Source organism: Elephas maximus, chromosome 7 (assembly GCF_024166365.1).
Source record: "Elephas maximus indicus isolate mEleMax1 chromosome 7, mEleMax1 primary haplotype, whole genome shotgun sequence".
In the NCBI taxonomy this organism is placed as follows: Eukaryota; Metazoa; Chordata; class Mammalia; order Proboscidea; family Elephantidae; genus Elephas; species Elephas maximus.
The window spans coordinates 69,540,266-69,562,977 of NC_064825.1; the positions used below are offsets into that span (position 1 = coordinate 69,540,266).

Sequence of the window (22,712 nt, forward strand, 5' to 3'; positions counted from 1 at the left end):
CATATGCATGTGAAAGCTGGACAATGAATAAGGAAGTCTGGAGAAGAATTGATGCCTTTGAATTATGGTGTTGGTGAAGAAAATTGAATATACCGTGGACTGCCAGAAGAAAGAACAAACCTGTCTTGGAAGAAGTACAGCCAGAAAGCTCCTTAGAAGGGAGAATGGTGAGACTTCATGTCACTTACTTTGGACATGTTGTCAGGAGCGACCTGTCTCTAGAGAAGGACATCATGCTTGGTAAAGAAGAGGGTCAGCGAAAAAGAGGATGTCTTCATCATCTAGTGCTGCTATAATAGAAATACCACAAGTAGATGACTTCAACAAAGGGAAATTTATTCTCTCACAGTCTAGAAGGCTAAAAGTTCAAAGTCAGTGTGTTAGCTCCAGGGGAAGGCTTTCTCTCTCTCGGTCAGTTTTGGGGGGAGGTCCTTGTTATCAATATTCCCCTGTCCTAGGAGCTCCTCAGCACAGGAACCCCGGGTCCAAAGGACGCACTGTGCTCCCTGCGCTGCTTTCTTGGTGGTATAAGGTCCCCTGTCTCTCTGCTCACTTCTCTCTTTTATATCTCAAAAGAGATTGATTTAACAGACAGCTTAATCTTGTAGATTGAGTCCTGCCTCATTAACATAACTGCCAATAACCCCACCTAATTAACATCATAGAGGTAGGATTTACAACACATAGGAAAATCACATCAGGTGACAAAATGGTGGACAGTCACACAAGACTGGGAATCAGGGACTAGCCAAGTTGACACACATTTTTGGGGGAACACAATTCAATCCATAACAGAGGAAGACCCTCAGCGAGGTGGATTGGTACAGTGGTTACAACAATGAGCTCAAGCATAGCCAACCATTGTGACAATGGTGCAGAACTGGGCAATGGTTTGTTCTGTAGTACATAGGGTGATTATGATTCGGAACCAACTCAAAGGCACTTAACAATAACAACTGGAGGTTAGAAGTCAGAATTCAGGGCACTGGTTCTAGGGTAAGGCTTTCTCTCTGTGTCAGCTCTGGGAGAAGGTCCTTGTCTTTTCAGCTTCTGTTCCCTGGTTCCTTGGAGCTCTCCATGTGACTTGGCGCGTATCTTCCCCCATCTCTGCTTGCTTAATTTGCTCCTTTATGTATTGTAAGAGATTAACTCAAAACACACCCTACACGAATCCTGCCTTATTAACCTAACAAAGACAACCAATTCCCAAATGAGATTATAACCACAGGCATAGAGGTTTGGATTTACAACACATATTTTGGGGGACATAATTCAATCCATAACAAGCTATGTTTAGTTTACTGAAAGTGGAACTTTCCCCTACCTGGGGCCCTGCGAGGGCACGGTCTCTCTTGTACACTGTTATATCCCCAGTGCCTTGCACATATAGATGGTCCATAAATATTTGTTGAATAAATGAATAAAAAGTTAGTTGCAGATCCAACATTTGAAGAGCTTCATTGTACACAAAAGTAAAGGTATGTTTGCCTGTCCCTGAATAATAGAAAGGGAAGCAAAAAGCAAAGAATCCCCAAGGCTGCTCTGTTATATTCCTGGTGATGGATCTGTGTCTTATGGGGCTCAGAATGTGGATTTGAGCAGACAGGGTGACAATGAAGGTCCTTTGTTAGACTGCTGTCCAAATATCCTCCCTTACTGCACACCCCCCTCCAAGCCACACACACACACACACACACATACACACACACGCCCCTGTCTAAAGTCAGGTAAACCAACAGACCCAGCCAGGCCATGTGTCCCAAGGACAAAGACAGAGCTTGGGAGTCAGGTACCTCTCTCATCAGAGGATGCTGTGTCTGGAGAGCAGGTAGGACTGGAAGTTGTACCCAGGAGACCCAATATCAAGGTCAAGGCCAATAGACTAAGCCAAGGAGTAAAATGAAAATTCATAGCTGAGGTAAAGAAGCAAATAGAGATGCTGGTGAGAGAAGAGCATTCAAGTGGACCAGCCAAGAGGAATTTCCATGGTGGAACGCAGACCTCCAAACTGGTATTTCCCACCAACTCACTGTGTACATTTGAAGGAATCAGAGCAGAATGCATGCAGACACTGCACAAAGATAGAGAAATGACAACATGAAAAAGAAAATCTAAACTTGTGCGACAGCTGAGCTAGTGTCTGGAGTGTTTGCTCCAAGAAGTAAATAGTGAAGCCAAAAATTAGACCCATTGAAGTCAGACACTGGAAGAAACATTTCAATGATGCCAAGACCACAGACATGGAGGAAAAGCAGTGTCAGGAATAGATGAGGTCAGGAAGCGGATAAGACCAGGGTGATTCTGAGATTCTAAGATCAGAGCCAGAAGTGTTGGCAATATGGCCTGGGAGATGATCAGGATAGTTCTGGAAAGACTGAGCCTCTTTTGAAGGTCCTGGTCTCACCCCCGTTGCCATACAGCTTCAGGGATTTAGAGGATGGTGAACCTCACTTGCCCCAAAGATGAAGGAATGATAGTTTCATTTTACAGGTTCTTGCATGGCACAGAATGCTCTTGGCTACTAACTGAAAGGTTGGCAGTTTGAATCCACCTGGTGGCACCCCGGAATAAAGTCCTGGTGACCTACTTCCAAAAAATCAGCAATTGAAAATCCTATGGAGTATAGTTCTACTCTGACACACGTGGGATCACCATGAGTCAGGATTGACTCAACGGCAATGGCTAGTTTCACTTTAAGTGACCTTTGGAACTCACACTTGGTGTGTCTTGTCTGTAAAAAATCCCTATATCGGATGCTTGGGGAGGAAAATCCCCTTCATTGTCCAGCTTGCCATATCTCTGCTTTTCCCCTACCTGGTCTTCCTCAGGCAGGTAGAGCGGGGGTACTGTCCCCAGAAGCACAGGTATTACCTGGAAGCCCCGAGGAAGTGCTGGCTGGGGAAACTAGTCAGCTAATACCAATACTCTGCTCTCAGAGTACAAGTTTTTTCATAAACCAGGTGTTACCTTGAACCCTAGAGAAGGAAGGTACTAAGAAGCAAAGGATTAGTAAGTGTCTGTATGAGAAGGAGGTAATTGGAGGTAGGGAGATGGGGGGTGTAAACACCTGCCCAGAATCTCACCTCTTCTCAAGCAGTGCCCTTAAGTGGGAATCTGCAGGCTGGGTTATAATTCGAGGTATCTGTCCTGAGCTGGGTCCCCCCCTGGGTTTCTAACCTCATCAGAGTCTTAATGAGAAAGTGCTATTCTCTCTTCCTAGTGAGGAGGTGGAAACCATGGTGGCATAGTGGTTAAGAGGTATGGCCACTAACCAAAAGGTCAGCAGTTTGAATCCATCAGGCTGTCCTTAGAAACCATATGTGGCAGCTCTACTCTGTCCTATAGGGTCGCTATGAGTCAGAATTGACTTGACGGCAATGGGTTTAGTGAGGAGGTATTAAATGACCATTCGTATCTATCCTACTCTCCAATATCCAGGGAGGCCCAAAGCACAGTGAGGCCTTGCCTGTCCTGGGATCCTTGCAGAGGATTCCAACAACGCCTTTGGGCAGCAATGGCTATTCATGGCTTTCCAAGTTTCCTACCTCCCTGAGTAGCTCCTCGGTGACTGTTCAGTGTAAGACCCTTAGCAGTGCCTTTAAAGGGTGGAGGTTTTCCAAAGGACCCCTGTTGATCCCCTAATGAAGCTGGGTTGCTGCACAGCTTGCCCAAGGAACATCTTTCTTCAGAAACTTCTTCATACCATTTGGATCGCCTATGGAAAACAAGCCTGAGGCCCCTCATCCTGTGCCCAGTACAGGCAGATGGTTGAATTCCCTTTGGTTAAGAACGAACTTCTCCTTCCCCTCCAATTTTTTGTCTTCCTACCTACTACCCCTCACTGGTGAGGCAAATATGCTTAATAAACTGCCATGAAGGATAGATTTGAAGAGTGAGACAAATGCAGCAGACCCTCAAGTGGGAGAAGCCTGAAAAGTAATGGGAAAGAATTGAAGATAATCTAGGGCTAGCTAACAACTCCACACACACACAAAGGGGTGGGAGGAGAGGGGGCTGCCTTGGCTGGTATTTTAGCATTTACTATTTCACATACAGATAAATAAATGTGTGTGTTTGTTCACTCATCTATTTCATTGGAAGTAACCAATCACAAAGATATTTATTTGCTTCTTTTCAGCTTCTGGTAAGCTAATTACAAAGTAATTAAAATTACTACAGAATAAATTAGTTGCCATCAAACTGAAAGTGAGGGCATTATTCTAAATATTATTTAATGTAAAGCACTGGCTTGAGTGATTATTCCAGATTGAGAAATATTTTATTTACGTTGCTAATTTATTTATTGTTTTAGGGGAAACTCTAAATCTAAAGATAAACCTAGAGTTAGTAACTCTGCTGCCTTTAATGAATGACAAAGAAAGGAAGATAGGTCAGAAAATACTTGAAAATACTCAAGTGGACTGTCTTTGTGAAACGTGTATGCGATAATCCTTGTCAGCCGAGGTTGCTGAGATATTGAAATGTCTTCAGTGGTGAACAAGTGGGGTGGAAATTCATGGTGCTTGCTGTACATATTATCATTTGACTTAGCAGCCTCACCACATGAAATGACTAAATAGCTAGAAATAATGACTTTTTTGGAAGCATATACTCTGCTCTCTTTAAAATTATAGAAACATAATAACATGTTTTTAAGTTCTAAAGTACACTTCTACTAGATGTCAGACAAGGTTCAGAAAAAAAATGACTCTGATCAATCCAGTTTGTAGACTTCTTAATGAAGTCATGTCTGTTTGATCATATATAGGTCTGAAGATACCTCGGGATAAAAGTGTCAGGTTTCTCTGGCAAAATGAAAGTTATTTGTGAGTTGAAAGAGTGTAGGATATTAATAGTGAGGACAAAAATGAGTGGAAAAAGCCTGGAGTCAAAGGACAAAAGCCAGAATCATTAAACATAATACAACATAATCCCACAATCAAAAACACTTCAATACCGTGGATTTCTTCATCGTGCAGGTCAAATCAAGTCCCATGATCATAATGTTTTATGGTTGAGGGTAAAATGTCAGGGTCTGCACTTGGGCCTGAAAACCACAGCACAATTGCAAGATCAGAGAACAGTCTTGGGAATAAAAATAATTTGCAGGTTTTAATGGACAGTGAATCCGGTCAAAATCAATGTCATGCAGAGGCTGCAGAACGGTCACTGTGAGCATAGGTGGCATTACAGTGTGTCTGTCATCTAGAAAAACAGCTCTTAACCAGGGGCCTGTGTGGGATTTAGGGGTCACACCCTCCCTTGTCCGAAACCAATGTTGACATTTTCAATATTGTGAGCAACATTGTCGCGATCATCTTTATACATAAATCTTTGCAACCATCCCTGATGAATCCCTAAGGATAATCGTAAAAGTGGAATTTCTAGATGAAAGTGTGTGCACATTTTTAGTGCATTATATTACCAGTGGGCCTCTGGGAAGACTGTATAATCTACACCCCAAACAACAGCATCTGAAAATCCTCATTTCCCCCAAATAGTTACCGTTTGCCTCATGCCTTTCTCTAAGGCTGAATGTTAAAGTAGAAGAGAACCTGAGTTTTAAAGTAGAAGAGAACTTCAATTTCATCCCTTTTATGTCTACGAGAAAAATATTGAAGGCCAAGGAGAGTAAGTAATATGTCCTCCAAACTAATAACAGAGCTTCTTGGGGGCAGAAAAGATAATGGTATCCATAACCCCTGCTCCTGTCATTAGGATAAGGAATCTCCATTGCCATCAAGTCAATTCCAATTCATAGCAACCCTTTGGACAGAGTAGAACTGCCCCATAGCATTTTCAAGGCTATAAATCTTTGCAGAAGCAGACTGCCACATCTTTCTCCCGTGGAGCAACTGATGAGCTCCAACAGCCAACCTTTAGGTTAGCAGCTGAGCACTTAGCCACCACACCACTAGAGCGCCTGGATACAGAATAAAAAATAGGCGCCCGGAAATGCTCAAAATAGACAAGTCTATAGAAACAGAAAGTAGATTAGCGGTTGCCTAGTGTGGTGGTGAAGGAGCCCTGGTGGTGCAATGGTGAAGCACTTGGCTGCCAACCAAAAGGTGCGAGGTTCAAACCCATCCAAAGTGTCTGTGGGAGAAAGACCTGGCAATCTGCTTCCATAAAGATTACAGCCAAAAAAATCCTATGGTGCAGTTCTACTCTGTCACATGGGCTTGCTATGAGTCAGAATTGACTCGACGCCCAACAACAACAAACGGTGTCATTTGGGGAGGTAGTGTGAGGAATGACTGCTAATGGGTTCTGGGATTATGTGTGTGTGTGTGTGTGTGTGTTTGGTGGAATGGGGGCTGATGAAAATGTTCTAAAATTGACAATGGTGATGGTTGCACAATTCTGTGAATATATTAAAAACCCATTGAATTGTATACTTTTTTTAAAGCAAATATTTTAATCATTTATTGCCATTAAGTTATAGCATTTCAGTGTACACACTGCATGGAAATACAGAGATAGCTTTTTCAAACACTGGAAATAAGATTTTAGGTATGTGGTGAGCTATTGGTTGCCTCAAAATCATTAAAGAAAAAGTCAAAAATTCTAAGTGCTTTGTATGAGAGACTGACCTGATTTGTAAACTTTCACTTAAAGCACAATAAAATTTTTTTTTTAATTCTACGTGCTAGTAGTGACAAATTCTGTTCTTGTTAGTTTTTCATTAAGTAAATTCTAATAGATAATACACATATTACTGCAGTTAAAACCATCATTGGGAATTACTAAATTACTTGGATATTCTGAGCTACTCTTTATGACAAGAAGTGAAATAGTCAGTACTTGTAGGGCAGCAGAGAGTTGGTTTAGGTACCAACTTTTTCTAGAAAAACAGCCCAGTTGGTAGACATAGCACACAGCCTATTTTTCCTCAGTGAGACTATTTATGACATAGAATCTGTGACTTGGCAGCGGTGACAGCAACACTGTCCCTCCAAAGAGCAAGCCCTCACTTTTCATTGCTAGATGATGCCTTTTTACTATTCTTGTGTCTAATGAGCCAACTTCCATGGCTGAGCTGGGCCACCTCATTGGTTGCATGGCACACAAACAGAAGCCAGTTCCAAGGCTGGACCTTGTAGGCAAATCTCATGAATGTCAGAGAGTAACAGCAGACAGCAAATGTCATCCGACCACTGATAATCTCTGAAGACTTTTTCATGTCATTGATGGCAGCAATAGGAAGACCCAGGTTGGCTATTGGTCCCCAGAAGTGCCTACTCATAAGGTAGTCCCAGAAGTCCTTGCTGCAGTCCTGCCACCTTCTGCACCAGCGAGCCATCCTGACACTCCTTGGAGTCCAGTGAATTGTATACTTTAAATAGGTGAATTATATGATATGTAAATGACATCTCAATATCAGGTCTTTGCAAGTCATTATAATACCTTACTTTTCTCAAGCTGCCCTTTGAAATCTTCTGTTCACCTTTTTTACTTCATCATTTCTTCCAATTGCTTTACTCAACATTCAAGAGCAAGTTTCAGAGTCTCTTCTGACATCCATTTTGGTCTTTCTTTCCTGTCTTTTTAATGACCTCTTGTTTTCTTCATGTATGATGTCCTTGATGTCATTCCACACCTCTTCTGGTCTTTGGTCAACAACAACATCTCAATAAGGCTCCTACTTAAAAAAGAAAAGAAAAGAAAGAAAGAATTGTTGTTGTTAGGTGTTATCATGTTGGTTCCAACTCATAGTGACACTATAAACAACAGAACAAAATACTGCCCAGTCCTGCACCATCCTCACAATTGTTGCTCTGTTTGAGCCCATTGTGGCAGCTACTGTGTCAGCCCATCTCAGCCAAGGTATTCCTCTTTTTCACTGGCTGTCTACTTTACCAAGCATGATGTCCTTTTCCTGGTGCTGGTCCCTCCTGATAACATGTCGAAAATATGTAAGACAAAAAGTCTCACTATCTTTGCTTCTAAGGACCATTCTGGCTGTACTTCTTCCAAGGCAGATTTGCTCATTCTTCTGGCAGTCCATGGTATATTCAATATTTTCACCAACACCGTACTTCAAATGCATCAATTCTTCTTCAGTCTTCCTTATTCATTATCCAGCTTTCCCATGCATATGAAGTGATTAAAAATACCATGACTTGGGTGAGCTCTGGTGGCTCAGTGGTTAAAGCAATCAACTCTTAACCAAAAGGTAGGCCATTGAAAATCACCAATGGCTCCACAGGAGTCGCTTCTGTAGAGATTTACAGCCTTGGAAACCCTATGTGTTTGCTATGAGTCAGAATTGACTCGATGACAGTGGGTTTGGGTTTTTGGTGGATCAGGAGCACCTTAGTCCTTGAAATGATATCTTTGCTTTCGAACACTTTAAAGAGGTCTTTTGCAGCAGATTTACCCAATGCAATATGTTGCTTGATTTCTTGGCCACCTCTCCCATGGGCATTGACTGTGGATCCAAGTAAAATGAAATCTTTGACAACTTCAATCTTTTCTCCGTTTATCATGATGTTGCTTATTGGTCCAGTTGTGAGGATTTTTGTTTTCTTTATGTTGAGGTGTAATCCATACTGAAGGCTGTAGTTTAATCTTCATCAGCAAGTGCTTCAACTCCTCTTCACTTTCAGCAAGGAAGGTTGTGTCATGTGCATAATGTAGGCTGTTAATAAGTCTTCCTCCAATTATATGGTATGTGAATGATAACTCAATAAAGCTGCTGTTGCAAAAAGAATAGGCTCTCAGTGAACATTTGTGGAAGGAAAGGAGACCAAACATGCCTGTATCTTGATTTCTAACCCAATGCTCTTTTCACTTCCTCAGATTGTTACTAGAATATGTCCATAATTTAACCCAACCTCTTGAAGTGCTTCCCTGTTGTTTCAGTAATATGTTTTCAGTACGCACTGATCTGTCCCTTCTCAGAAGTTTTGAGTAAAGAATAAAACAGAATCTGAGCTTCAGCTTTTATATTTCCCTGAGGACCTACTTCAGAGCTGGTCACAAAGTAGGCACTTGATAAATGTTTGTTTACTGAATTACTGGTGAACTGCAAGTAAATTAAATATTAACTAACAAGGCAGTGACATAGTATTATTTCCTAAAATTGATGCCTAATTTTCTCCAGTTGTCAGCTCAGGCTCTGTAAATCAGGTCAGCAGTAAGCACTGTTTGGTATTTCAGACCTTCTGTTTTACCTCCTCGCCATGCATTGCATATAGAGAATTGTCACAGTTCCCGTTTTGCCCTCAGTGCCTAGAAGTACAAGGCTAAATTCAGGGCTCAATAGCAGTGACTGTGTATCCCCTGGGCGGTGCAGAAAGTTAACATGATTAGCTGTTAACTGAAAAGTTGATGGACTCAGAAGACAGGCCTGGTGACCTACATCCAAGAAGCCAGCCACTGAAAATCCTATGGAGAGCTCAGTTCCGCTTGGACACACATAGGGTCGCAGTAGTCAGAGCCACGTCAGCCTCAACTGCTATTTAGTAGTGACTACTTTTTTTGGGTCTGGGTTACTACACATAGGGGCAGATCCAGAATCCTTGGGGCTTAAAGTTCATTCAATTTGGAAGGACAGGGGTCTTCTTTAAGAAAGAAAAAATTATACAAAATTAGAAGTGCAAATGAAGTACAGGGCCTCAGAAGGGGCCTGTGTCAGGAAGATCCTACAAGTTAAGCTTCGTTAGCTTCCTGGTAAGTCTGACTCTGGCTGTGTTCACTTCTCTGCTCCCTTAAATTGGATTTTAGTTTGTTGTTGTGTTTAAATGTCCATTATTATAAGTGGCTTAGCATGATAAGCCTCCTAGCCTTCCACTTCTTCTTAAAAGTAGAGAGAGTGTAAGTAATTGTTTAATTAACACTCCATGCCACCATGCAAGGACTGGGACAATTACAGGGATGTCTTATCTTGGGTGGAACTTGGGCTCTAAAATTAGTGCATAACGTGAAAATCACGAATAGTCATAATTGTCCTTAAAGTCCCTCAAAGCACCTGTTAAGTACATAATATGTGGTTTTATGTGAATGACTTTGTCAGTTGTTTTTGTGCACGCTCTAGTTTGAAAAGCACTGGGCTAGATGGAAGGAAGGAAAATCCAAATGCAGATGTTTGGGCTCAAAAACCTCTTTGCCTTAAGACAGCTCTCAGATCTCTAGCTTGAACAGAGGGTGGGTGCTCACCTGTGTGTTCACTCCATCCTATCCTAGTACTAGGAGCCCTGGTGGCGCAGTAGAAAAGCTCTCAGCTGCTAACTGGAAGATCGGAGGTTTGGACCCACCAGCCGATCCACAAGAGAAAGATGTGGCAGTCGGCTTCTGTACACATTTACAGCCTTGCAAACCCTGTGGGGCAGCTCTACTCTGCTCTGTAGGGTTGCTGTGAATCTGAATGTACTCAACAGCAGTGAGTTTTATTTTAATACTAAGCCTTTTTATAAGCTTATAAATGTTAACAGATTTGTTCGTTATGGAATTTTAAAAGCTGATAGATGGAGATCTGATACAACACCAGTAAAAGCCCGTTGCCATAAAGACCATTCAACGCCTTCAGCGTTACATTGCTTTATATTAAAAAAAAAAAACCATTCGTAATAGTACCACTTTCCACCCAGGGGTTCAATCCAGAGACCTGACAGTCATACCAGACCCCCTTCTCTCCTTCAGCCTCACAGCAGTTGACCATTAAGGGATATTAACTCTAAATCCTGAAATATCTCTTCAGCCTGCCTCCTCCTCATCATCCTCTGCCTCTTCCCTGGTCAGGCCCCATCACCCCTTACCTTGGCTATTGAACAGCTTCCTAACCTTCATCCCTGAGCCCCAGCTTTTGCCTCTTCCCAGCCTCCCCTTTGCACACCCAGATCAAGTTCCAGACTACTGCCAGAAAAGGCTTCCTAAGCACAGATCTGACCATGTCACTGTTCTGTTTAAGTCACCCATTGCCCTCAGCCATGGCTCATCACCTGTTTCTCCCTCTAATGTGTGTCATCCACTCAGCTAGGCTATCTATCATTCCTGGCATGCCAGCCATAAGCTCGCCCCTTCACACTGCTGATCCCATCACTCTGGACTACGCAGCCTTTCGTTGAGAACCCCTGGCCTTGTCACCAAGGCTCTCCCTGGTCTGGCCTGTCCACCCACCTCTCCAGCCTCATCCCATCCCAGCCACCCACATGAGTCCTATGTGCCAGCCTATTCCAAACTAGTTGCAATACCCCAAAAGAGACCACACGTCCATGCCTTTGAACATGCTGCTCTTCTTGTCCTGAAGACTTTCTTCCACCCCTCTTCCACCTGGTTAGCATCTACCAATGCTACAAGACACAGTTTAAGAACCATCACCTCCAGGAAGCCTTCCATACGCCGTCCACACCCCTAGTCTCTGTGTTAGATGTCTCTCCCCGAAGCTCATTAACTGCTCCATGCTTATCTCTAATTAACAATGCATTCAAATCTACCTAGCTTGTCTTGTTAACTAGAGCATAAGCTCTTTGAGACCAGGGACTTCAAATTATTAATTTTTAAGACTTCAGTGCCTAGTATAGTGCATTGCATCCAAGGAATTTGCTAACATTTGAGGAATATATGTGGAAAGAAAGAAGAAAGAGAAGGTAGAAAATCTGAGCTGTAACTAATCATTTCCTTTCTTATCAAAGCCATAGAATGGCATACAGTGTTTTGAACAGCCACTTAATTAACTTCTACAAGATTTTATTATTGACTTCGTGCATTTTAAAAATCTTTCTTTAAAAGATCTTTTGGCTGTTTAGTTTTTTGTTTGTTTGTTTGTTTTATTCTCATAAAGGATTCATAGGAATTAAGGCCCAGATTCCAAAAGAGGGGCCATGATAGGATGGAGACTAATAGCTTGGGCTCTGACGTGAAACAGACCTATGTTTGAATCCTCCTCAGCCACTTGGCATCTGTGTGACTTTGACAAGTTGCCTACCCTCTCTAAGCCTCAATTTTCTCATCTATGTTTTTGTCATTAGGTGCTGTCAAGTCAGTTCTGACTCATAGTGACCCTTCATACAACAGAACGATTCAGTGCCCAGTCTTATGCCATCCTCACAATCGTTGCTAGTTTGAGCCCATTGTTCAGTCGCTGTGTCAATCCATCTCATTCAGGGTCTTCCTTTTTTTTTTTTTTACCAAGCATGATTTCCTCCTCCAGGGACTGGTCCCTCCTCATAACATGTCCAAAGTACATGAGATGAAGTCTCACCATCCTTGCTTCTAAGGAGCATTCTGGCTGTACTTTTTCCAAGAGAGCTTTGTTCTTTCTTCTGGCAGTCCATGATATATTCCATATTTTTCACCAACACCATAATTCAAAGGCATCATTTCTTCTTCAGCCTTCCTTATTCACTGTCCAGCTTTCACATGCGTATGAGGAGATTAAAAATACCATGGCTTGGGTCAGGCACATCTTAGTCCTCGAAGTGACATCTTTGCCTTTGAACACTTTACAGAGGTCTTTTGCAGCAGATTTGCCCAAGGCAATGTGTTGTTTAAATTTTTTTTATATAATTTTTATTGTGCTTTAAGTGAAAGTTTACAAATCAAGTCAGTCTGTCACATATAAACTTATATACACCTTACTACATACTCCCATTTACTCTCCCCCTAACAAGTCAGCCCGCTCCCTCCTTCCAGTCTTTCCTTTCATGACCGTTTTGCCAGTTTCTAACCCTCTCTACCCTCCCATCTCCCCTCCAGACGGGAGATGCCAACACAGTCTCAAGTGTCCACCTGATACAAGTAGCTCACTCTTCATCAGCATCTCTCTCCAACCCATTGTCCAGTCCCTTCCATGTCTGATGAGTTGTCTTCTGCAATGGTTCCTATCCTGGGCCAACAGAAGGTTTGGGGATCATGACCACCAGGATTCTTCTATTCTCAGTCAGACCATTAATTCTGGTCTTTTTTTTAGAATTTGGGGTCTGCATCCCACTGTTCTCCTGCTCCCCCAGGGGATCTCTGTTGTGCTCCCTGTCAGGGCAGTCATCAGTTGTGGCCAGGCACCATCTAGTTCTTCTGGTCTCAGGATGATGTAAGTCTCTAGTTCATGTGGCCCTTTCTGTCTCTTGGGCTCATAATTATCTTGTGACCTTGGTGTTCTTCATTCTCCTTTGATCCAGGTGGGTTGAGACCAATTGATGCATCTTAGATGGCCACTTGTTAGCATTTAAGACCCCAGACACCACACTTCAAAGTGGGGTGCAGAATGCTTTCTTAATAGAATTTATTTTGCCAATTGACTTAGATGTCCCCTGAAGCCATAGTCCCTAAACCCCTGCCCTTGCTCCACTGACCTTCGAAGCATTCAGTTTATCCTGGAAACTTCTTTGCTTTTGGTCCAGTCCAGTTGAGCTGACCTTCCCTGTATTGAGTATTGTCCTTCACTTCACTTAAAGTAGTTCTTATCTACTATCTAATCAGTAAATAACCCTCTCCTACCCTCCCTCCCTCCCCCCCTCATAACCATAAAAGTATGTGTTCTTCTCAGTTTAAACTATTTCTCAAGATCTTATAGTAGTGATCTTGTACAATATTTGTCCTTTTGCATCTGACTAATTTCACTCAGCATAATGCCTTCCAGGTTCCTCCATGTTATGAAATGTTTCACAGGTTCATCACTGTTCTTTATCGATGCGTAGTATTCCATTGCGTGAATATACCATAATTTATTTATCCATTCATCCGTTGATGGACACCTTGGTTGCTTCCAGCTTTTTGCCATTGTAAACAGTGCTGCAATAAACATGGGTGTGCATATATCTGTTCGTATAAAGGCTCTTATTTCTCTAGGATATATTCTGAAGAGTGGGATTTCTGGGTTGTATGGTAGTTCTATTTCTAACTTTTTAAGGAAACGCCAGATAGATTTCCAAAGTGGTTGTACCACTGTTGTTTAATTTTTTGACTGCTGTTTCCATAGGCATTGATTGTGGATCCAAGTAAAATGAAATCCTTGACAACTTCAATATTTTCTCCATTAATCATGATGTTGCTTATTGGTCCAGTTGTGAGGATTTTTGTTTTCTTTTTGTTGAGTGTGATGCATACTGAAGGCTGTGGTCTTTGATCTTCATCAGTAAGTGCTTCAAGTGCTCTTCACTTTTGGAAAGCAAGGTTGTGTCATCAGCATATCACGGGTTGTTAATGAATCTTCCTCTAATCCTAATACCACATTCTTCTTCGTACAACCGAACTTCACAAATTATTTGCTCAGCATACAGATGAAATAAGTATGATGAAAGGATACAACCTTATCTACAGAATGGGTGTAATAAAACTACCAACACTATAGCATTAGTTTGAAACTTAAAAGAATATATATATATACATACATATATATGCAGTTGAGTAAATGTACGTTAAGTGCTCTATAAATGACAAAACCTCAATATAAGGACAAAACCTAAAATCATGTCTACAATCTTAGGCTCTGGTTTCATCAGTAAGTGACTAAAAAGTGGCAGATCCTAATAAAAGAGAAACAAAAAATTCCCTGAGAACTTAGCGTGATAATGAGATGTTGGAGGAAAGTGTTTTTTTCTAATCTGTTTAGCTCATTTTCTTATAATTAAGCTGCAAAATTATTCCTTCATCTACAAAATGAATAAATTCTTCATTATATTGACTTGTTTGAAATCATATCATAGTTGGAAATGGAATGAATTTCCCTTTAATATGATTTTCTGACAATATTAGATTCTAAGATGAATTAATCTCCTAAATTGAGAGCTCTAATTGAACACTGCCAGAACCAAACATGAGTCAAAGACACGGCCCCCTTTCCACATGTCCTTTGGTGCTTTGGAGGGATCCCATAACATCAACAACAAAAACAATGATACCTGACATTTATTGAATGCTTGGTTTGTGTCAGTCCTCATGCTACACAACCTCATGGAAGATGGCTTTCTGTTTACACTTGGTGCTGATTTTCCATTTACAATGAGGGAAGCCCCTTGCTAGTGAGCAAAACACTCCTGTCTGCCCTCTGCAGCATCCCATGCTCAGGATCTAGCTACCTCCATAGCAGCCCCTGCCATTTGTATGAATCCCAGCAAAGGGAAGGAGTAACTCTGCAAGGCTGTGTCGTCCAGGCCAGGGGGTCTTGAAAAGCTGTATGCCTGTAATTGTTAAGGTTGTGTGTGAACTTGGCTGGACCATGATTCTCAGTGGTTTGGCAATTACATGATGATGTAGTTTGGTAGTTGTGTAATGATGTAATTATCTTCCATTTTGTGAAATAATGTAATCACCTCTATGATGTGATCTGATGCGATCAGCCAATCAGTTACAAGGGGAGTTTCTTCAGGGGTGTAGCCTGCATCCAATATATATGGATGTTCTGGCAAAGCTTACTGGCTTTTGCTCACTCTGGATCCTGCATCCTGCTCATCATCGTCTGACCTCCAGTTCTTGGAACTTGAGCCAGCAGCCTGCCGTATTGCCTGCTGATTTTGGGATTTGTCGGCCCCCACAGCTTATTAGCCAACAGCCTGCCATCTCACCTGCCAATCTTTGGTTCATCAGTCCCTGCAGTCTGAAGCCTGACCCATGGACTTCGGACTTATCAGCTCTACTACTGTGTGAGCCACTTCCTGAAGATAAATCTCTCTCCCTCTCTGTTTACACTTCACTGGTTTTGCTTCTCTAGAGAACCCAGCCTAAGACAATGCCCCACATAGAAAGGCCTTCCCTTACTTTCCCAAGTCATCCTCTATAGTTTTTTCTTAGTACTTTGTACTTCCTGAAAGTTTCTTGTACCTTTGTTTATGTTTTAGTGCCATTCAGTTCCCGAGACACAAGAAAATTTCTGTTTTGCTCACTGCACCCTCCCCCATGCCTAGAATAGTGTGTGGCCCAGAGTGGTTCTCAATGAATATGTGTCAAATAAAAATAAAAAAGAAAAGAAGGAGGGTGGGGAAGGGAGGAGGAAAAACCTGCTGCCATCGAGTGAACATCAATTGATGGTGGCCCCATGTGTGTCAGAGTACAGCTATGCTCTGTAGGGTTTTTGATGGCTACTTTTTCAGAATTAGATCACTGGGTCTTTCTTCTGAGGCATCTCTGGGTAGACTCAAACCTTCAACCTTCATCCAAACATGTTAACAGTTGGCACCACCCAGAGACTCTAGGGAGGAGAAAGACACCCTGTAATAGTGGGAACTCTCATCCCCTACCTCCAGAGCCAGTGCTCTTGCAGACCTGGTCACAGGCCACGAAAGTCTGTCTCCAGGACTGTGTTTTCCAAGTCATTCAGCTCTTCCTCCCTGTTCTTCCCTTTGAGCAGAAACTCACTGATTGGCCATCAGTTTCTTTTACTTTCACTCCTGCCCAGACCTTGTTCTAGTGCTTAACCCTTAGGGAAAAATCCCATCTTTTGCCATGATTTTCCGCTGCTGGTTAACATCATTGATGATTTTACTCATTGAACTCTCAGAGGGTAATCTTTCCTTTAATCCAAGTTTCAAGGCCGTCTCGCTGTGGGCTCCTATATATCACTGATTATGCCAGGCAGCGTCAAGCGGAGGTGTTGGCATTGCTCTTTATAGATTCACCTGGAAGCTGTGGTGCTGTTAATCTCCATGTGTTTGTGCTAATAGTGTCTGCCTATAATCAGTCTCGATCTACCCTGCACCATGCTAGAAAGATAAATGTCAGACTACAGGAGACAAACCAGAGGCAGCCCTCAAGGACCAGAAAATCTCCTTATCTATCCTTCCAGGGCCCAGGACCTCCTGATTTCAGAGCCCCATCACTTCTGTAATTCCTCCTTAGAATGTACTGCAAAATCAAAAGCCCATTTCTCTGCAAAGGAGCAGACAAAAATGTTTTTGTGTGACACAGCAGCAATAGAAACAGGACCATGTTTCTATTTCATGAAACCTACGAGGGTAATTCATTGAGATCTTGACATTTAATATCACCTAATCACCTCTCTTTAATCACCTCTCTAGCAAGATATTTTCTTTGGCTCTATTAGCCCAACACACAGATGTAGCTGCTGGCGCTTACTGAGTCTTGTCATTAGGTGAGCTGCTTTTAATACCCAAGGCAGGATTTGGCAAGAAGATGTGGCACCTGCTTTATTGAAAGACATCTTCATATTTTATCCTTCGAAAGAGGAGTGTGCAAAGTAAATGTCTTTAAGAGATGATTATCGTACATCAGGTCGTCCGTTCCAAAGGAGCATCGTACCAGACGCCTAATCACACACAGTCACCCAGAATGGAGGTGGCAGATGGATAATTTGAGCTTTTAAAGAAAACAAATTTGTAAACTCTTAAGAGTCTGCCTGCTCCTGGACAGCACGTATCTGGATAATTTGAGTGGTACCCACTGGCTTGGGGAAGAGATTTAAGCCTCAGAGCTGGTGGGAGGAGAAGATGGCACTCAGGTCCATTGCTGCACAGAGTCTAGAAATCAATACACACAGGACACACTACGTCGGCCCAGAGATTTTTATACACTGAGTTAGAAGAAAGGATTGAGTACGCGATGTCTCCCCTGGCATCAGGGGACACATTAGCGTGGAGAACTTTTCCTCTTGACTTTGCAAAAATTGAAACCATCATTCCAACTACAGAAGCAAGGAAGTCCCAAACCCATAATGCTTAGCAGCTCAGATCCAATGAAATGAAATCAGAAATCGAGGGTATTTTGCTATTACTGCCAAGGGCCTATCTTTGGGCACAACAGCCATCTTTAAAATTCTGAATAGTTTGACCTCTGCAAACCTGATCAAGTCAAGTCACTATCTAAAATCTTCGAGCCTACCACTGTGGCTTTCAGACTGCTCATGGGGCCTGAGTGATACCACAGCTAAAGCTTCCATGGAGGTTTGAAGGAGAAAGGTGTGGCTCTCGGCACCATCCCTCTGCTCCCATCAGAGAAGTTCCCCTTTCATCTCTTCTACAAGTTGGGCTTCCAAGTAGGGTTTTCAACGAAGAGTTTTGGAACTTAAAATTGACAGTATTTGAAAAAGATTGGCCTACAGGATAAAATCCAGATAAGATCCTCCATGCTCTTTATCCTGTCTTCCTCTCAAACATCCCACGGTATACCCCTATAGTCCAGTCATACCTAACGACTTCTCTTTCTTTTACTGTTTCAAGCTTCCATGCTGTTCCCTTTGCCTGGAATGTTCTTCCTTCCCTCTTCTCTGCCAGGTAGATCTGTATTTCTGTTTTAACATGTGGTTCTAATGTTATCTTTTGAGTTCTCGTCTTCCTGCTTTAGCAACAATTAACCATATTCTCATGGCATTATGTGCACGTGTTGGTTCACATGGTGTTATCTATCATGTGTGTCTGGATCTTGGTCCAGACGCATATCCTTAGAAGACAGAGTTCATGTCTTATTTCTCTTGCCTCCTCCGCCTTCCTCCAGGGGCTGGCATGTGGTGGGTACTCAATAAATATTTGATGGATGGGTGAGTGACTGTTTAATTCACCACTAGATAGCAACTTGGCATTTTCCCAAATGGCTTTATTCAGCAGGAATTCAAAGAACAGAGCCACAGTCTCATAACTAACTCAAGCAGCTCTGTATTAACAAAGAATATAACTTCTTTTAACTAGGTCTGTTTTGGATCTGAATTTCATTTTTCTAAAAATAACTATTATAGCAACATTAAAAGAAATATTGTGCAGAGGTCACACACTGAAAGCCCATGAACAATGGCAGTCTTTTAGATTGGCATGGTTTGCCCCTGCTAATTTGGTTGAATCACTTCTCCATTTAAAACCCTTGTGTGGCTCCCTGTTGCCTGTGGCTTTCAGATTGTTTCATGGGGCTCCAGGGCTCCCCCACCTAAGGCTAAGGCCTCCAGGGAGGTCAGAATGAGAGGGATGTGGCTCTAGGCCTCACATCAATCAAAGAGGCTCCACAAAACAGAAGTGCTTTGTGTTTTCCATTTTTTTGTTATTGCTTTTAGGCTGAGCCTGATTCTTCAGTTCACTATAGTCACCATCACTTCCCATCCATCTCCACCTGCCTAACCTGTTTTTCCCCATCCATCTCCACCTGCCTTGATGTCAGTTGAGTTTGCAACACTTCACCCACAATAGCAGCACTCTGACAGTTATGTTCATTTTCCCCAGCACTCTAACAACTGTTTTTATTTTTATGAATGCCTTTCCAGGCCCAGAGCACATGCATCCATGTTTTTACATAGTTATGGTCATATGGCACAATTTTATATTCTGCTTTCTTCACTTAACATTGTATCACAACGATTTTCCATTATGGGAAACATAGCCTTTCATGGTTACTATTTTAAGTTACCTTTGCCCACCCAGGGACCACGGTACAAGCCTCACCTTTCCCCTCAACCCAGTCTAGTCTGCCACCTCCCCCTACCACCCTGCTCACCCAGCAAGCAGCAGTAATCACTCTCGTGCTACTGGTTGCTCGCCACATCCCCCACCCACCACCCTGCCTACCCAGCTATCAGGCAGCTAACAGACACATGAGGAAATGCTCATGATCATTACCCATTAAAAACCTTAAATCTATTGCTGTCGAGTCGATTCCAAGTCATAGTGATCCCATAGGACAGAGTAGAACTGCCCCATAGAGTTTTCAAGGAGCAACCTTTGGGTTTGACCTGCTGACCTTTTGGTTAGCAGTCACGCTCTTAAGCGCTGGGCCATTCCAAAAAAATAAAAAAAACCTGTTGCCATCAAGTCAATTTCAATTCGTAGCGACCCTATAGGACAGAGTAGAACTGCCCCATAGGGTGAACTGCCCCATAGTGTTTCCAAGGAGCACCTGCTGGATTCGAACTGCTGAACTTTTATTTAGCAGCCATAGCTCTTAACCACTACACCACCAGGGTTTCCGACTGTGCCATTAAAAAAAACTAGTGCCAAGTTTTTTTTTTTTTTTTAGACATGCAAATTAAAACTACAATGAGATATCATCTCACCCTATTAAAAAAACAGAAAACAACAAATGCTGGCAAGGTTGTGGGGAAGCTGAAACTCTTACACACTGCTAGTGGGATTGTAAAATGGTGCATCCATTATGGAAAATGGTATGGCACTTCCTCAAAAAGCTAGAAATAGAAATACCATATGATCCAGCAATTCCACTCCTAAGGGTTTTTCCTAGGTATATATCCCAGAGAAATAAGAGCAGTGACGAAAATAGACATATGCACACCCGTGTTCATTGCAGCATTATTCACAATAGCAAAAAGATGGAAACAACCTAAGTGTCCATTGATGGATCAATGGATAAACAAAATGTGGTGCATACATACAATGGAATACTGTGCAGTGAAAAAGGGTAATGATGAGTCAGCAAAACATCTTAGAACAAGGATGAATCTGGAAGACATTATGCTGAGTGAAATCAGTCAATCAAAAAAGGACAGATATTGTATAATACCACTTTGACAAATAGGTTTGAGAATAGATTTGACACATTGAACACTAATGTCCAAAGATCAGACGAGTTGTGGAATGGCATCAAGGACATCACACGTGAAGAAAGCAAGAGATGGTTAAAAAGACAGGAAAAAAAGAAAAGATCAAAATGGATATCAGAAGAGACTCTGAAACTTGCTCTTGAATGTCGAGTAGCTAAAGTGAACAGAATAAATGACGAAGTAAAAGGGCTGAACGGAAGAGTTCAAAGGGCAGCTCAAGAAGACAAAGTATTATAATGAGACGTGCAAAGAGCTGGAGTTTGAAAACAAAAAGAGAAGAACACATTCAGCATTTCTCAAGCTGAAAGAACTAAAGAAAAAATTCAAGCATTGAGTTGCAATAGTGAAGGTTTCTATGGGCAAAATACTAAATGGCGCAGGAAACATCAAAAGAAGATGAAAGGAATACACAGAGTCACTGTACCAAAAAGAATAGTTCAAATTTCAGTCATTTCAGGAGGTAACATATGATCCAGAATTGATGGTCCTGAAGGAAGAAGTCCAAGCTGTACTGAAGACACTGGTGAAAAACAAGACTCCAGGATTTGACAGAATACCAATTTAGATGTTTTAACAAATGGATGCAACACTGGAGCTGCTCACTCTTCCATGCCAAGAAGTTTGGAAGACAGCCACCTGTCAATCAACTGGAAGAGATCCATATTTACACCAATTCTGAAGAAACGTGATCCAATAGAATGTGGAAATTATTGAACAATATCATTAATATCACACACAAGTAAAATTTTGCTGAAGATCATTCAAAACCAGTTGTAGCAATACATGGACAGGAAAATGCCAGAAATTCAAGCCAGATTTAGAAGAGGATGTGGAATGAGGGATATCATTGTTGATGTCAGATGGATCCTGGCTGAAAGCATGGAATACGAGAAAGATGTTTACCTGTGTTTTATTGACTATGCAAAGGCATTCAACTGTGTGGACCATAACAAATTATGGATAACTGATGAAGAATGGGAATTCCAGAACACTTAATCGTGCTCATGAGGAACCTGTATATAGATCAAGAGGCAGTTGGTTGAACAGAACAAGGGGATACTGCATGGTTTAAAGTCAGGAGAGGTGTATGTCAGGATTGTGTCCTTTCACCATACTTATTCAGTCAGTGTGCTGAGCAGATAATCAGAGAAGCTGGACTATATGAAGAACAGGGCATCAGGATTGGAGGAAGACGCATTAACAAGCTGTTTTATGCAAAAGACACAACCTTGCTTGGTGAAAGTGACTAGGACTTGAAGCACTTACCGATGATGGTTAAAGACTACAGCCTTCAGTTTGGATTACACGTCAACATAAAGAAAACAAAAATCCTCACAACTGGACCAACATCATGCAACATTATGATAAATGGAGAAGATATTGAAGTTGTCAAGAATTTCATTTTACCTGGATCCACAATCAACACCCATGGAAGCAGCAGACAAGAAATCAAAAGACACATTGCATTGGGCAAATCTGCTGCAAAAGACCTCTGTAAAGTGTTCAAAGGCAAAGATGTCACTTTAAGGACTAAGGTATACCTGACCCAAGCCATGGTGTTTTCAATCACCTTGTATGCACGTGAAAGCTGGACAGTGAATGAGGAAGACAGAAGGATTGATGACTTTGAATTATGGTGTTGGCAGAGAATATTGAATATACCATGGACTGCCAGAAGAACGAACAAATCTGTCTCGGAAGAAGTACAGCCAGAATGCTCATTAGAATCAAGAATGGCGAGACTTAGTCTCGATTACTTTGGACATGTTATGAGGAGGGATCAGTCCCTGGAGAAGGACATCATGCTTGGTAAAGTAGAGGGTCACCGAAAAAGGGGAAGATCCTCAATGAGATGGATTGACAGAGTGGCTGCAACAATGGGCTCAAGCATAGCAATGACCGTGGGGATGGCGCAGGTCTCGGCAGTGTTTCATTCTCTTGTACATAGGGTCACTATGAGTTGGAACCGACTCAACAGCACCTAAAAACAACAATAACCGCTTTTATAAAAAGTCAAGAATAGGTTTACACACAGAAAGCAACGTACTTTGATGGTTACCAGGAGTGGAAGGGGGAGGGCGGGAGAATCACTTACTAGATAGTAGACACATGTTAACTCTGGCGATGGAAAAGGCAATACACAATTTAGGGAGAGTCAGCACAACATGACTCAGGTAAATGAAGACACTGAGAGGTACGCAAGAATAAAGGACAATGACAGTGAATGCTATAACATATACAATTCTGCAACAACCAAAAATTTGCGAGTGGTTACGTAGGT

At 42.0% G+C, this 22,712-nt stretch overlaps 2 protein-coding genes across 3 annotated transcripts in view; one reads left to right on the forward strand and one right to left on the reverse strand.

The window, feature by feature from the left end:
* Window positions 1-22,712, forward strand: part of SPON1 (spondin 1) — a 353,087-nt gene that overhangs the window by 273,228 nt on the left and 57,147 nt on the right. The window lies entirely within an intron of this gene.
* On the reverse strand, window positions 6,971-7,183 carry LOC126078853 (mitochondrial pyruvate carrier 1-like). The gene has a single exon (XM_049889666.1). It carries the CDS (start codon window positions 7,181-7,183, stop codon window positions 6,971-6,973), a length of 213 nt encoding a protein of 70 aa, XP_049745623.1.